The 15,127-nt window shown below is 43.3% G+C and overlaps 1 protein-coding gene across 1 annotated transcript in view; it reads right to left on the bottom strand.

The window, feature by feature from the left end:
• The window catches only part of NCAPH2 (non-SMC condensin II complex subunit H2), a 73,606-nt gene that overhangs the window by 22,253 nt on the left and 36,226 nt on the right, over nucleotides 1-15,127 (bottom strand). The window contains exons 16-17 of the mRNA XM_073619259.1: nucleotides 10,990-11,092; nucleotides 9,250-9,324 (exon numbers count right to left, since the gene is read on the bottom strand). Of these exons, the coding sequence (XP_073475360.1) occupies nucleotides 9,250-9,324; nucleotides 10,990-11,092 (178 nt within the window). The remainder of the gene's footprint in view (nucleotides 1-9,249; nucleotides 9,325-10,989; nucleotides 11,093-15,127) is intronic.

The following is a 15,127-nucleotide window of genomic DNA, read 5'->3' on the forward strand; positions in this document are numbered from 1 at the left end:
ACCAGTGAGGGTTTGGCTCAGAATATTTGATAGCGTCATCACCCCAATTCTTCTTTATAGCAGTGAAGTTTGGGGTCCTGTCATCTACCCAGACCAATCCAATTGGGATCCCAGCCCAACAGAAATATTCCATCTGGAATTAAGCAAGCACCTCCTTCAAGTCCATCGGAACACCTCCAACAGTGCTTGCCGGTCTGAGTTGGGCAGATTTCCCTTACTTCTTGCAGTACAGAAGAGGGCGCTATCATACTGGGACCACCTACAAAACAGCAGTCCCAACTCATACCACCACAAAGCCTTACTGAACAGTAAGGACCAGTCCAAGCCGTGTGGCCTGCAACAAATCATCAACACCTTGTCTATCCCAAACTCTCAACAATGCGGCCTGAAAAATCTCAATAAAAAACATAATCAATGACTCCAAAGAAAAACCATGTTGGAGAATAGAGAAATGAGCTAACAAACTCCAGAAAACTGTTTACCAGTTATTGCAGAGAGACTACAAACTGGCCCTGTACCTGGAGGTGCTACAAGACCCCAAAGACAGACAGACCCTGAGCCTGTACAGACTGAGCGCCCACAGCCTGGAAATTGAATCAGGAAGGCACAGGCAGACCTACAAGCCCAGGGAGAGTAGACTGTGCCAGCAATGTGACCAGGGGGTCCTGGAGGATGAGGACCACTTCCTGCTACATTGCCCAAAGTACTCATCAGTGAGGGACACACACTTCCGGAGACTCTCCACTCTCATCCCAGACTTCAATTCTATAGAAGAGAAGAGGAAACGCCAATTTCTTTTTTTTTTTTTTTTTTTCTCAATCATTTTTTTTATTGCACATATGCCAATAAAATTATAACAATGCAAGGCAAAAGCCAGGTCGACCCACACAGGGGCTATGTCTGGCAAGAAAGGAGGAGCATAGTTTCAATCATTCACATTATATTGTACAGCAAAACATGGTATAAAGTGTGTGGTTTATGTAATCCTATTCTCGTGTTCCCGCCCTTCCTCCATACAAAATCATATCTCTATTGCTAGTTCATTCCTCCATTTCCCTTCACTTTATTCCAACCCTCCCCTCCACCCCACCCCACCCCACCTCCCCTCCGTCACAGCAAACCTTTCATATTACCTTTGATGGTTCTTGCACCACCTGTACAACTACCGCAGGTTTCCCTCCTATCCAATGTTCTTATTTATCTGATTTTGTTGTCATTAATTTTACAAGCCAACTTCCTATTCCTCCTTCTTCTCCCCCCCCTGTGTACTTACTCTCACTTTCCTTCCCCTCGGGTATCTCAGTCTCGTTCTTCCTCTCTACGTCACCCCCCCCTGATCACTACATCTGAAGCCTTTCTACTATCAATTGATGTGGGGCCAGGTCCGCATCCCCCAGCCATGAGTGCCATATCTTGTTAAATTTACTCCGATCGCTTCTACGGGCGTACGCCAGTCGTTCTCTAGGGAGAAACGAGTTAACGTAGGCAATCCATTGCTTAACTGTAGGGGCAGTTGGAGCCATCCAGTACTTTGCAATAAGTTTCCTGGCGAGATACATCAGTTTAGATAACATGAAGTACTTTCCTCCCGGGTACATCTTTCCACTTATAGCTCCAAGCAGGTATACGGTCGGATTGAGGGGGATGTGGACCCGCGCCACCCTGGAAATATGTTGGGAAACCTCATCCCAGTACCTATGCAGCTTTGGGCACCTCCAAATTAAATGAATAAAGTCCCCTCTGTGTACCTTACACTTGGGGCACAGTGGGGAGTCTCCTCGACCCCATTTATAAAGCTGTACTGATGTCCTATAGGCCCTATGAAGAATGAATAATTGTGACAGTCTTTGGGTTGCGGAGAGTGACACCACTGGAATAGCCTCGAGCGCCATTTCCCATTGTTCATCATCTATTTCTCCTATGTCCTCTACCCATTTATTTCGGCACTTTAACAGTGTATGAACCTGGGTTGACTTCAGCAACTCCTTATATATTTTGGATATTAACCCTTTCCTTGTATCTGCCAAAAAGATCTCATTCAAAAGTGAAGCTGCCGGTGTTGTCTGGGAGTGCGTTATTTGTTGTGCCTGTATCGCATGGCGCAATTGGAGGTACTGGAAAAAGCCCCTCGGGTTCAAGTGGAATTCCCTACATAATTGTTCATATGTCTTCAACACCTCTCCCTCATATAGTTGTGGGAAGAACTGAATCCCCTTTTCTTGCCATTGTGTGAACCCCTGTAATCCCTGGATCTCAGAGTATCTACTATTGTGCCAGATCGGCGTAAATGAAAGCACGCCTGTTATCTTTAAGATTTTCCGAACCTCACCCCATACTTTTTTAAAGAGCGTACTTATTGGGTCTACCCCCTTCATACTTGGCAAGTCCATTTCCAGGTGAGAGGCCGCTTCTAGTGTGGGTTCCATCATGGTCACCAATTGGTATGTAGGGTCCTCATTGCCCTTTCGACCCCATCCTGCCATTTGTTGAAATTGTGATGCCAAGAAATATAGCCTAGAATTGGGTATTGCAAGCCCTCCTCTATCCTTTTCGTATTGCAATGTTTCTAGGCTAATTCTAGGTGTCTTTTTTTTCCATATCAATTCCCTCATTAGTGTGTCAATTTGCTTAAACCATTTTTTTGGTATCCATGTCGGAGAGTTGTGGAAAACGTATAATTGTTGGGGTGCCCATACCATTTTTATTAAGTTTGCTCGTCCTATAACTGATAGGGGGAGCCTACACCAGCTGTTGCTTTTTTGTTTCTGCCTAGAGAGCAGTGGTTCCAGGTTCAGCCGGAGGTACTCGGCCGGGTTTGGGGACACCATCACTCCCAGGTACTTAAAACTGTCAACTATTGTTATTTGTTCCGTTCCCACTGGTAGTCGGTCCCTCTGCTGGTCTATGGGCATTAGCGTTGATTTTGACCAGTTAATGACAAAGCCTGAGAAGGTGCCATATTCTCTCACTATCTCCATTACTGCCCGCAAGGATGAGGTCATGTCGCCCAGATATATAAGTGCATCATCTGCATATAAAGATATTTTTTCTTCTCTCTGATGTCTACGGAACCCCACCACCTCCATTGAATTCCGGATCTTTATAGCTAGAGGCTCTATTGCCAGGGCAAACAGCAATGGAGACAATGGGCAACCCTGTCTCGTCCCCCTATGCAATTCAAATGGAGGCGAAAGGTCACCATTAATACGTATTCTGGCTCTAGGTTTAAAATAGAGTATCTCTACCCAAGCTACAAACCTACTTCCCAACCCGAATCTTTTCAGTGTTTCCATGAGGTAGGGCCACTCCACACTGTCGAACGCTTTTGAGGCGTCGAGAGATAGAATGGCCCTACTCCCCGGATTGTCCACTGGCATCTGAAGGTTCATGTAGAGCCTCCTTATATTATCTGATGTAGATCGGGTAGGTATAAAGCCAGACTGATCACGATGGACCAACCTGCTAATCACTCGAGATAGCCTATTGGCCAGGACACTTGCGAACAGTTTAACATCCGCGTTTAATAGCGAGATTGGACGATATGAGTCTAATAGAAGATTATCTTTCCCAGGCTTTAAAATTACTGTTATTATTGCCTCACGCATACTATCCGGTAGATAACCCAGTTCCTCAGCCTCCCTTATAGCCTGCAGTAGTGATGGTAAGAGGTCCTCTCTATAGTGGGAGTATACCTCTGCCGGAATCCCGTCTGGGCCTGGTGATTTATGGCGACCTGTCCCCTCCAGTGCTTCTCTTAATTCCACTAATGTGATTGGGCAGTTCAACAGTTCCCTGTCCGCCTCCGACAATTGCGGGAGCGGACAGGACTGCAAAAACTGCATCAGCTCAAGCGGGTTGTATCTAGTTTTGCTAGAATACAAGTCCCCGTAGAACTGCTGGAAGCTGCTCAAGATGTCTGAACTACGGGTCTGCCTCTCCCCGGATTTAGCCCTCACAGCCAGGATAGTAGTGGGATCTCTTTGCTCTCTGGCTATAAGGGCTAGAAGGCGGCCAGTATTTTCCCCCTCTTCAAAATAACTCTGTTGTTGAAAGTATCTTCTCTTCTCTGCTGCTGATAACCAAACCGAGCTATATATCGCTTGTACCTCTCTCCAGGATTCTTGATTAGATTTTGATGGGTCTCTTATCAAAGCCTGTTCCCTTTCTATCAGTTCTTCCCGTACCTTGTTTTCCCATTCCCTGGAGCGTGTTTTAATTCCCGCAATTTCTTTAATAAGACATCCCCTCAAGAATGCCTTAAGTGTATCCCATATTACCATGGCGCTAGCAGACCCCCTATTAAATTGCAGGAACTCCCGTAGCGCCTCTCTTATATTATCTATTTGGGGAAACAGAGACAACCAGTAGGGGTTCACCTTCCATAATTGTCGCCCCAGCTTTCCAGTGGTGCCTAACCGCACCCAGAATGGGGAGTGGTCAGATAATAGGCGTGGCTCATACGCTGAGTCCTCCACTAACTGCAGGAGTGCCTCATTTCCTAAACCCAGGTCGATACGGGAGAGGACCTCATGTGTTGCAGAATAACATGAATAACATCTGTCCTCTTTGTGTCTCTCTCTCCATACATCCCGGAGTCCTATTTCCATAAGCAGGGCTGCAAAAGCAGTCCTGCCAGTTGTCTGTTTCATAGTTCTAGATGTCAGAGACATTCTATCCTGGGAGTTGTCTAAGATATTATTGTAGTCACCCAATGCTAGTACCGGGACTTCCGGGTATGAGGCTATGAATTGTGATAGACACCCGAGTGAAGCTGGTGAGAATGGTGGTGGAATGTATATTGATGCTATTATGCACGTTAAACCGTTAATTTTACATAGCAAGAAGACAAATTTTCCCTCCCTGTCCACCCTCTGTTCCATGCACTCAAAGGAGACACCCGAGGAGATCACTATACTGACTCCTCTTGAATGTGAAGTGTGCATGGAGTGGAACTGAGTCGGGTATCTCCTTGAGCGCAGCAGGTGGACAGAGTTGGAACACAAGTGTGTTTCCTGTAAACAGATTATCTGAGGTTTCATTATATCAAAATATCTGAACATTGCCCTTCTCTTGTCGCTATCCCCCAGCCCTCTCACATTCCATGTCATCAAGAGTAGGTCTTTCCTTTTCCCAATTTCTTTACTCATATAGGGGATCATACCGATTCAAATAACTATATAGCGAGAGACAACAACGTGAGCAGGGAATAGGAATACAATTGTCCCTCAGAATTTTACCTGCCCCTTGGGTCCCCTCAGTGAGTAATACATAACAGTCAGCATTCCTCCTAATCCCCTTACCATCCTTGGTGGAGCGTAGGAGGGATTTGTATATGGTTTTATGTTTGTAGTGTTTTTCATTAATTATTTGGGTTGTGACTTTACCACCCACCCCTCCCCATCCTCCCCCACCCCCCACCCCGCTCCACCCCCCCTCCCAGCTCTTTCCCTCCTGACTCCCCCACCCCCTCTCCCACCCACCTCCCTCCTTCCCTCCCCGCCCAGCTGGGCCTACCCTAGGGGCTATGTTCCGAACCTCCCACTTACTCTCATTCCCCATACTACACTGGCATATCTTGCCAGTGCCACACATTTACGATACCCCTTTAACCCAGGGTTCCCTATCCCACCCCCTCCCCCCCTTCCCTGACCATGTTGGTGTTATTCAAGTGTTCTAAATAATTATACTTGTAGAAAAAAAATCGTTTATCGTGGCAGCTCAAAGTATTCTAAAAAGTGAATATCCAACTAGTGCTAAATTATAATCCTATTCCTTCAACCTTATTAGTGCTATTCATGTGTTTTTAATTTTTTGTGTTTGGATAAAAAATAATCTGTCATGTCAATCCAGTGAATTAAGTAAGTGTATACTAACCTTTACTACTTTATAGTCTATCCCTATACTTCTTTCTCAACTTCTACCTGCATCACATCGCCTACTTAATTCTTTAGTGTATTACTCATTATATCACCCTACCCTCTTCTCTCCCCCCTCCCTAATACCACATAAGGACGGAAAGAAAAAAAAAAAAAAAAAAAAAAAAGGAAAAAAAAAGGAAAAAAAAAGAAAAAAAAAAAGTCCGTAATCTAATCAGTCTCTAATCTCTCCTCTCCTTCATTCCGTGTTGTTCTCTCTACATTCTCCAGCCAGTCTTCCACTTTACGGGGAGAATCAAAGAAGAATGTCCCATTCCTGGTGGTTATTCTCATGCGGGCGGGGTACAGTAGTGCATAATCCATCTTTTTTTGCTGAAGCACACGTTTAATTGGCATGTATGCCGCCCTGAGCTTTTGCAGGTCTGGGGAGAAGTCTTGATATAGTGAAATTCGCGCTCCCCTATACAAGACTTCTCTCATTTCTCTCGCTTTCCGAAGCAAAGACACCTTATCTCTAAAGTTGAACATTTTCATAATTATAGGTCTTGGGTACTCCTTGCCCTGCCGAGATTTGGAGGGGATTCGATGGGCGCGTTCGATGCCAAAAAAAGGAGAAAAGGATGGAGCCCCAAATGTCTCCTTGATCCATCCCTCCAAAAATTCAATAGGGTCAGGTCCCTCGCTCCGTTCCGGCATGCCTATTACTCTTATGTTGTTTCTTCGATTTCTATTTTCTAGTTCATCTATTTTGGCGGATTGATTTTCTATGCGTTTCTTCATGTCAGTCATATCTTGTCTGAGCGGGGATAGTATATCTTCCACCAAGCTTAATCTTTCCTCTAGGGCTGTTGTTCTTCCCTCCGTTTCTTTCAATCTACTACCCAGCGCTATCAGTTCTTCTCTTATACTTTTTAGCTGAGCACTCAAACCAAAAATTGATTCCTTACATGCAGTAATCGCATACATGAGGTCCCTCATTGTTGGCTCTTCCGCTCCTCCACTTTGGCCACTCTCCATCCCGGGCTCAGTTGTATTGGGTAGCCTTTTAGGATCTGTGTCACCGCTTATAGGGGGAAGTTTTCCTATTCCGTGACTTATTGAGGGCACTGCAAGTGGGCTTGTTGCGGCCAATATTGGCCCGCTGCTTTGGCTGTGACTTTTCCTACTCGCCTGGGTACTCACTTGGGTTAGCTGTTGGGATTTTACTGGTGATAGGGATGTCCTGGAAAAACGCTCTAATTTTGTTGCTGCCGCTACTGCAGCTGCTGCTGCGACTTTCGCTTGGTTTGTCTGGTTTCTAGCCGAGCGTGTAACCTGACCTCCTGCTTGGTGCGGCTGATTTTGTAACTGGTGCTGGTTTAATTTTTCCTCTGCTGCCCGCTTCCCAGCCATGCTATTATGCCATGAGGGGGGAGGAGAGAAAAGAAAAAAAAAAAAAAAAAAAAGGGAGGAGGGGGGGGGGGCAGGAAAGGGGAAAAAAAAAAGGAGGAAAAAAAAAAAAATTCTTTTCCTTTTAGCAAATTGAGATATAAAATTGTTACAGTCCCGGACTACTAGTTTTGCATAGAAAAAAAGAAAAAAGAGGTATCACAAAGATAGTCCTCCATATAACTCTGCCAGCGTCAGGTCAGTGGCTCTTGGGACAATAAACAAGTACTTGTGCAACGCCTTTTCACTTGCAGCTGATGTTTATGATAAGCAGCTTACATCACACAGTTCCACTGGTTCTTTTATTGTTTTGAGATACAAAAAGGTGAAACCTCATACGCCAGTACCCCCGTCCGTCTCCCACTTCGGACTGGGGTTGCTAATTTCCTCTATGTAAGATATTACTTCAATAGGCTCAAAAAGTAATAAGGCAGCATGTTTCTAGTTAACCCAGGTTTCACATTACAGACTCAATTAGGTTTCTTCAGGAACCAATCAATCAAAGGCCAACTCACAGGCCAGCTCTTTAACCAGGAACCAGAAAAAAAAAAAAGTCATCCGCCACAAACATATTATATAAAAAGAAAAGTAGGAAAGTTTTCACCTATGTCTGGGGTCTTCTTAGCAGCTTCCCAGCGTTGCGATGTTAATTCTGATAGCTTACTTTGTTCATTGCCCCGCTGCTGCTACTGTGTTCGACCAGATTTGGTTGCTGCTGGTAACCCAGGGGGGGGGCCTCTCACGCCACCCCTATAGCTCCATCTTCCTGGCTCTCCACCGCCACACTCACTGACGCCGCCACTGCTGGTGCTGCTATAGCCGCCACCGGAGCGTCCCTTTACCCGGCCACCGGCACGCCACAGGGGTCTCTCACACCCCACCTCAGCTCCGTCCACCGCGTCTGCGCCAGGGAGCGATCTGCTCAGTGGTGCTGTAGTTGGCCGGACACCGCTGCTTACACTGCCGCTTGTACTGCTGCACACACCGGTAGTCTCCTCAGCCCGTGGTTTAGCTGGTCAGAGCGGAGGGAGAGGAGATCTCGCACACCCTCTCACTCCCACATCCGGTCCGGAAACGCCAATTTCTACTAGGAGAAGAGGAGCCAACGGTAAAAGTTGCTGCCCAATATGTGACAGCGCGTCACCGACTGAGAGGGACATGAAAAAACCGAGGACTTAAAAATCCTCTACATGGACTTATGCTCATTCCCCACCTTTGGCAGTGCTAACATGTATGTGGTCCTGCCAATAAAGCGTATTTGAATTGAATTGAGCGACCGAGGGAGAGAGAGCATGTGACAGAGAGAGCGCTATTTAGCACTTTAGTGCTACTTAAACTGGTAATTGTGCAGTCATGCAATGCTGTGCCCAAACAAAATTTATATCACTTTTTTCACACAAATAGAGCTGTCTGTTTGCATATATGAACTCCAATGTTTGTTGTGTGATATAAAACAAAAAAAAAAAAAATTTTTTTTAGTTTCTGCTATAAAACATCCAATCAAAACATCAGTACATTTTATTTTTATTGCTATCACAAGGGGTTAACAAAATTCCCCATGTGATGGCATTGGCCATGTGACAGGTATTCTTTATGGAGACATTGGGGGTCTAATAGACCCCAATATCTCTGCTGCCTTCCAAAGCATGTAACCAAGAGATATGCGCCAATAACACTGTGAAAGTTATCACTGCTGGACCACTTTCACTTTACAGCAAGGAGCTGGCTGAGAAAATCAAGGACAAGCTGATGGTTGCTATTGCAGCAATTAGGTTGTGTTACACTCTTCGGATGTACTACGTACATCCAAAGATCTGAACTAGCTAAGTCTTTTTGGAGTGTATATAAAAGTGTGAAACCCTGTTTCAAACATTTCCAAGTAACAACATGAATGTGACCACCTCAACCTTTCAAGGGACCACAACATCCCACTTCTTAGCATTACCAATATTTTCACACGCTGGCATGTCTCTTAAGATAGCTGGAAACGCTTGCCCCAAGTCTTCATGGTCTGAAAGGTCTACATAAAAAAAAAAAAAAAAAAAAAACACAAGAGCAACAAATAAGGTTGAGTAAAGGTAAAAAAAATAAAATAAAATAAATAAAAATCGCACAAAATGGACGAACTGCAAGGGAACAGTCAGATCAATTGCAGAATCAATGTCACAAAGGTTGGGGGGGGGGGGGAGAGACACAGCCCCATCCAATTTACGTGAGTGCATGTGTACAATTTTCATTATCTAACAATTCCCATAGCCCTGTATATTCTGCTTTTTGAGGCAGACATCTGAAAGTTTGTGGATTGTGTCAGTAGTTTGTTTTCTATTATTTCTATTTTTTTCCCACAGTGCTTTGGGTGGGAGGCTGCAGACAGTGTCAGTAGGGCAGTGGACAGTGTCAGTAGTTTATTTTATCATTTATATATTTTTTACAATTTAAATTTCTTGTTAGTGTTTGTTTTCATTTGTTTCACAATTCTTTTTTGTGCGCAGGAGGTTAGGGTAGTAAATCGCATAAGTGGATGGTGTGAGACGAGAAGTGGATGGTGTGGCTAGTCTTTTATTTGTATATTATAATTTTTTTTTTACCATTTACTATAACGGACAATTGCGCGGTCGTGCGACGTTGTACCCAAACAAAATGGACGTCCCTTTTTTCCCCACAAATAGGGCTTTCTTTTGGTGGTATTTGATTACCTGTCTTTTTTTTCCAACAATGGTTTCTTTTTTTGAGGGGGGAGTGGGCAGTGTCTTTTTTTTTTAAATCACATTTTTTTTAACCACTTCAGCCCTGGAAGGATTAACCCCCTTAATGACCAGGCCCTTTTTTGCAATACAGCACTGAGTTACTTTAACTGGCAATTGAGCGATTGAGCTTTCTTTTGGTGCTAATTAATCACCTCAGCGGTTATTTTTTGTGTTATTAACAAAAAAAAAAAACAAAAAAAAAAACCCGCCAATTTTGAAAAAAAATAAAATTTAAATTTACTTTCTGCTATAATACATATCCCCTGAAAAATATATTAAAAAAAAAAAAATGTCTTCATCAGTTTAGGCCAATAGGTATTCTTCTACATATTTTTGGTAAAAAGAAATCCCAATAAGCGTATATTGATTGGTTTGTGCAAATATTATAGCCTCTACAAAATAGGGGATAGATTTATGGCACTTTTATTTATTTTTTTACAAGTAATGGCAGCGATCAGTGATTTTTAGCGGGACTGTGACATTGTGGTGGACACATCAGACACCTAACTGACATTTTTGACACTTTGAAAATGCAACACACACCCATGGTACATTTTTGAAGCGGTTTTCGAGCCACGTGATCTATGAAAAACACACCATAAGCACAGTAAAATGGTGGTAATATCACGGCAAAATTGTGTGCGTTTTTGGTGCCATTATTGGTACCTCTTTCTCTTACCAGCAAAATGCAGATAACACCATTTGCGAAATTTTGGTGCATCTCTAACGTATAGTAAAGTGCAGACATTGAATATATGTCAGGGTGTTGAATGTCAGATGCTTATTTGCATATCAGCTCTCAGAACCAAAAATAATGTATTATTTTAAAATCATCCTACTTTATCACCTTATTTATTCAAAGTTAAGGATAGGTCAATTTTAAGACCAGTATTATTGTTTATTTCATGCAAATATAGAGAATCAGAGTTTAAGCAAACCTGCGCAATCCTCATCATCAAGATAATCGTCACGTGGTTCCTCCATGTGATTAGCTGGTTCTTCCTCAGCGAGCAAGTCTGCTACCTTGGTAACTAGTGGTCCCTAACAAGAAAAGTACAGGTGGAAAAAAAATTTGTAATTGTTACCAAGGATTACATTTGTGGAGGAATGCATAAGTGTTAGAAGGGCATAGAGTTTTGTATTCATCTACATACAGTCTGCTGATGTCCCAAAATTTACAATAATGAGTTCTGTTTACATAGGTCAGTCATGGGATATTTATCTTCAACAATCAAACATTACAATGATTAATAAATGCGGACTTAAAATATGATTTTTTTTTTTTTTTTTTTGCAAAAAACACCACACACACGTTCTTCGAGTTCATAAGGGGATCAACACCTAGAAGGTATATGGCATGACTATAGGATGTAGTGTTCCTTTTGAACGACAATCACTTGGATTGTGGAGCATGCACAAGAATTAGAGCAGCACATTTTGTATTACTTTTAGGGGAGATAGATATATATAGATATAGAGAGAGAGCGCGCAAGCTGCCTTTTCTGATCTGTTCTTTAATGCAAAGTGTGGTAGTGTTTGGTTTTTAGCCTGCTAGACTTGCCAACCAAAGAAGAGGCTCAAACATCAACTTAGACCCCTTTCACACTCGGGGACTTTTCAGGCGTTTTAGAGCTAAAAATAGCACCTGTAAAGTGCCTCCTAAACCACTCCAGTGTAAAAGCCAGAGTGCTTTCACACTGGGGTGGTGCGTTTGCAGGACGGGAAAAAAGTCCAGCAGCATCTTTGGGACGGTGCGGGAGAGGTGTATACACTTCTCCCAAACCGCACCTGCACATTGAAATGCCGCAACACAGGCGCTATTAACCCTTTCTTTGGCGGGAAAAAAAAGCAGCGCTGCTTTACCACTAACATCTGCACCGCCCCAGTGTGAAAGTGGTCTTAAAGGTTGTAAAAGTATGAACCAAAGACTAAGTAGCACCCTTATAAATGTGAGCTACTGAAGCTTGATGTCAAAAAGCCTAGACACCAGGAGATCTACATCTGGGATTCCCCAACTTCTGCAGAGTTCCTTGAACATTTCTGGATGAGGAGCCCATCCCCCCCAAAGACAGTCAACGACTGAGAAAATCCACCTGCCAATTTTTAATGCCGGGAATGGCGATAGACAGGACGGGCACATGAAGTTCCACCCAAGTCAGATAGAGATCTGAATCCTCTTGAGCAGCCCAAATTCTGGTGCCACTCTGACGATTTATGTATGCCACCGCTGTGGTGTTGTCCAACTAAACCCTTACAGGGAGCTCCTCCAGCTGCACTGAGCAACACAGCAGGACAAGACAAATGATCAATTCCAAGCTGTTAATGGGCAACAACCTCTCCTGAGGGGATCAGAGATTGTCCAGAACCCCACCTGAAACCACCAGGCTGGCTTCCCTCGACAGGACCCTGTAGGACAGTATGAGGAACGATTTGCAGAACTGGGATGGGGCCTTGGAGACCAAGGCTTATATAGTTGGAGAAAGAAATGCTTCTTGAAATTAGAAGGGGTGGCTGGCTTTTGTACCTCTGGCTTTGACTTAAATTTAAGCAGCAACAAGGTACTCATGCCCACAGTTACTATTTGGGAGTAGTCATTAGAGAAGGACCAAAACAAACATTTCCCTTAAAAGGGCAAAACACTCCACCCGCTTCTTACAAGACAACTCTGCTGACCAAGTCTTTCAAATCCTGTAAAGCATGTGTACTGACAGAGCCCCCCCAGACACAAGAGATACTGAATAGAATCCCTCAAAGCATCCATTGATAAAATAAAGAACAAGGCACAAGGAAAATTTCCCAGGTATCTGTCTGACTTGGCTTGGTAATCTAAAAGGAGATTGTATAGTATATGGCCACCTTTATACATCTAAAATTACTAGTTGCACTTTCAGTGCCATTAATTGTTAACGGCACACCAAACACAGAAGTAAACACATTTTGCTGTGTGATAAAAACGAGTGGCAAATGCTGCAAACACACAGTAAAAAACACGCAACTCACAAAACGCCAAAATTTCCCATGAGCCACATGTAGTGCAGCCCAGTAAAATCAATGGGGTGCCCTATGCGTGTCACAGGAAAAACAAGCCAAAAAAGTGCACTCCCACTATGCTAGATGTGAAAGGGGCCTGAATGTGAAATTTGTGCGTTTACACAAGAACAATGAGGCTCCATTCACATCTGTGCGTTTCCTTGCATTTCAGAAATGCACTGCACCAAAAATAACAGTAAAAAAAACACACCAAGCTCCACTTTAAAAAAGTTCTGAAGCTTCTTTGGGGCAATTGTTGTGTGTAGGGCAGCCCATTCAGGTGGATGACCTGCCCTATGCGCGATGAGTGAAAATACTCCAAAAAGGTGGGGGTGGGGGGAAATAATGATGTCCGTGTATTTAGTAGAGAACGGTGATCACTGATTGATTGCATTTCATTTAAAAAACGTGGACCTGATAATGGGTGGGTAGGAGGGTAGAAGATACAGGGTGTGTGCTAATGAGGTCAGCTGGTCAACTTCATCCTGTGTCATGACCTAAAGTCTGTCCGGGAAGGCAGAAAAAATAGAGAAGTGTTTTGAAACAGCCATGAAGAAAGTGAAGTAAGCGTGTGCAGAAAAAAATGGAAAGCGGTTTTATTTATTGCAAAAGTAGTACATAAATGCTATATTGGTACATAAAAATAAATAAAAAGGATAGTCCACTGGAATAGGAAAACTGCATTTCTTAGTGAATTTACTGTTCATGAGGCACTGTTGAGCAAAAAGGTTTTAGTAGAAAGAACACCTTTTCAGAGTGAGCCCAGTCCGTATAAAACACATCCTGAAAAGAGGAAGACTGGGGATGCTGTGGTGGGTGCCATGATCTCAATGATCTTAGGGGCCAAAAGACTCAAGAAGCGGTAAGTGTAAAGTAATTGTCAACCCTCATCTTGTACCATTCAGTTTAAAATAAAAAGGCAAAACATTTTTATATAGATGTATAAAAATAAAAACACCTTTTTTTACAAGCCAGTTACCTGCCCTCTGTTCTCAGCTGCATAAGAGCTGGGGGGGAAACGGAAAAGCAGCAGCACACTGATATTCCCAGTAAATAGCTGGGGGGGGGGTTAATAGGAAAGCAGAGGGACTAGCAGGAATGCTAGGAATTTCACACAAAGGAAGCAATACAAAGAGAACAGGATACTTTCTCAAACAAGTACATGGTACAGCAGGCTCAAATCCGGAATGTAAAATGTTGGGGTAACAAACGCTTTAAGTTGGTTAGAACCACCTCTGAAAAAAATAAATAAATAATCCCACAAAAACCTTTTGGGCCGAAGATAAAACGTGGCCCTGAGATTGCTCAAGAACAGATTCCTCAGAGGAGGAATTTCTTATGTCCACCTCTACCTCTGGTGGTTCTTCAGTAGTCTCCTCCTCTGTTAATAAGGAGGCGGATGGGAAGAAGAATATTTTCACTTGTAACCAAGATGATACAGTCTGGAAAGAATTACAGAAAACTGGTGCTGTAACAACAAAACATAACTGAGGCCTCAACATACCAAGCCATGAGGGGTTGACCAACCTGGTTGAAATTTGAAGCGTTTTATAAAGCCAGATCCTGATCCTTATTTATTGCCCCAGTCCTGATCATGATCACTCCAAACAGTAACAGCCAGGTACTGCATTATTCCCTCTGTCGGTAAATATGTATGGCTCTAAAGTGCTCTTGCAAGCGCTTGGGAAATCAGAATGCACCTGCCTAGGAATAGCTTAAAGTGGATGTAAACACACACATATACCCAGTGAAGTGAAAAGCCTCAGATGATACACGATGAAACAAATCTCCCGACACAAGTTTTACATGTATATCTGCTGTCTTCAGCTTTATATACCGTTTAGAAAATTCAGATGGTGTTAAGAGATTTTCTCTTCCTGTTCAACAATGCTGTGAAGTATGGGCATACAGCCAAGACAGCTGATTGGAGGAAAGGCACATACCCCCTCTCCTCATTAGGTAAAGACTCCTGGAAGGAATTAGTTTGCAAGTTTATAAAGGAGTGGGATCTCGAGGCCCCAAAATGAAAAGCCTAGAAAGGTTTTG

The sequence above is a fragment of the Aquarana catesbeiana genome, linkage group LG03, assembly GCF_042186555.1.
Source record: "Aquarana catesbeiana isolate 2022-GZ linkage group LG03, ASM4218655v1, whole genome shotgun sequence".
Classification (NCBI taxonomy): domain Eukaryota; kingdom Metazoa; phylum Chordata; class Amphibia; order Anura; family Ranidae; genus Aquarana; species Aquarana catesbeiana.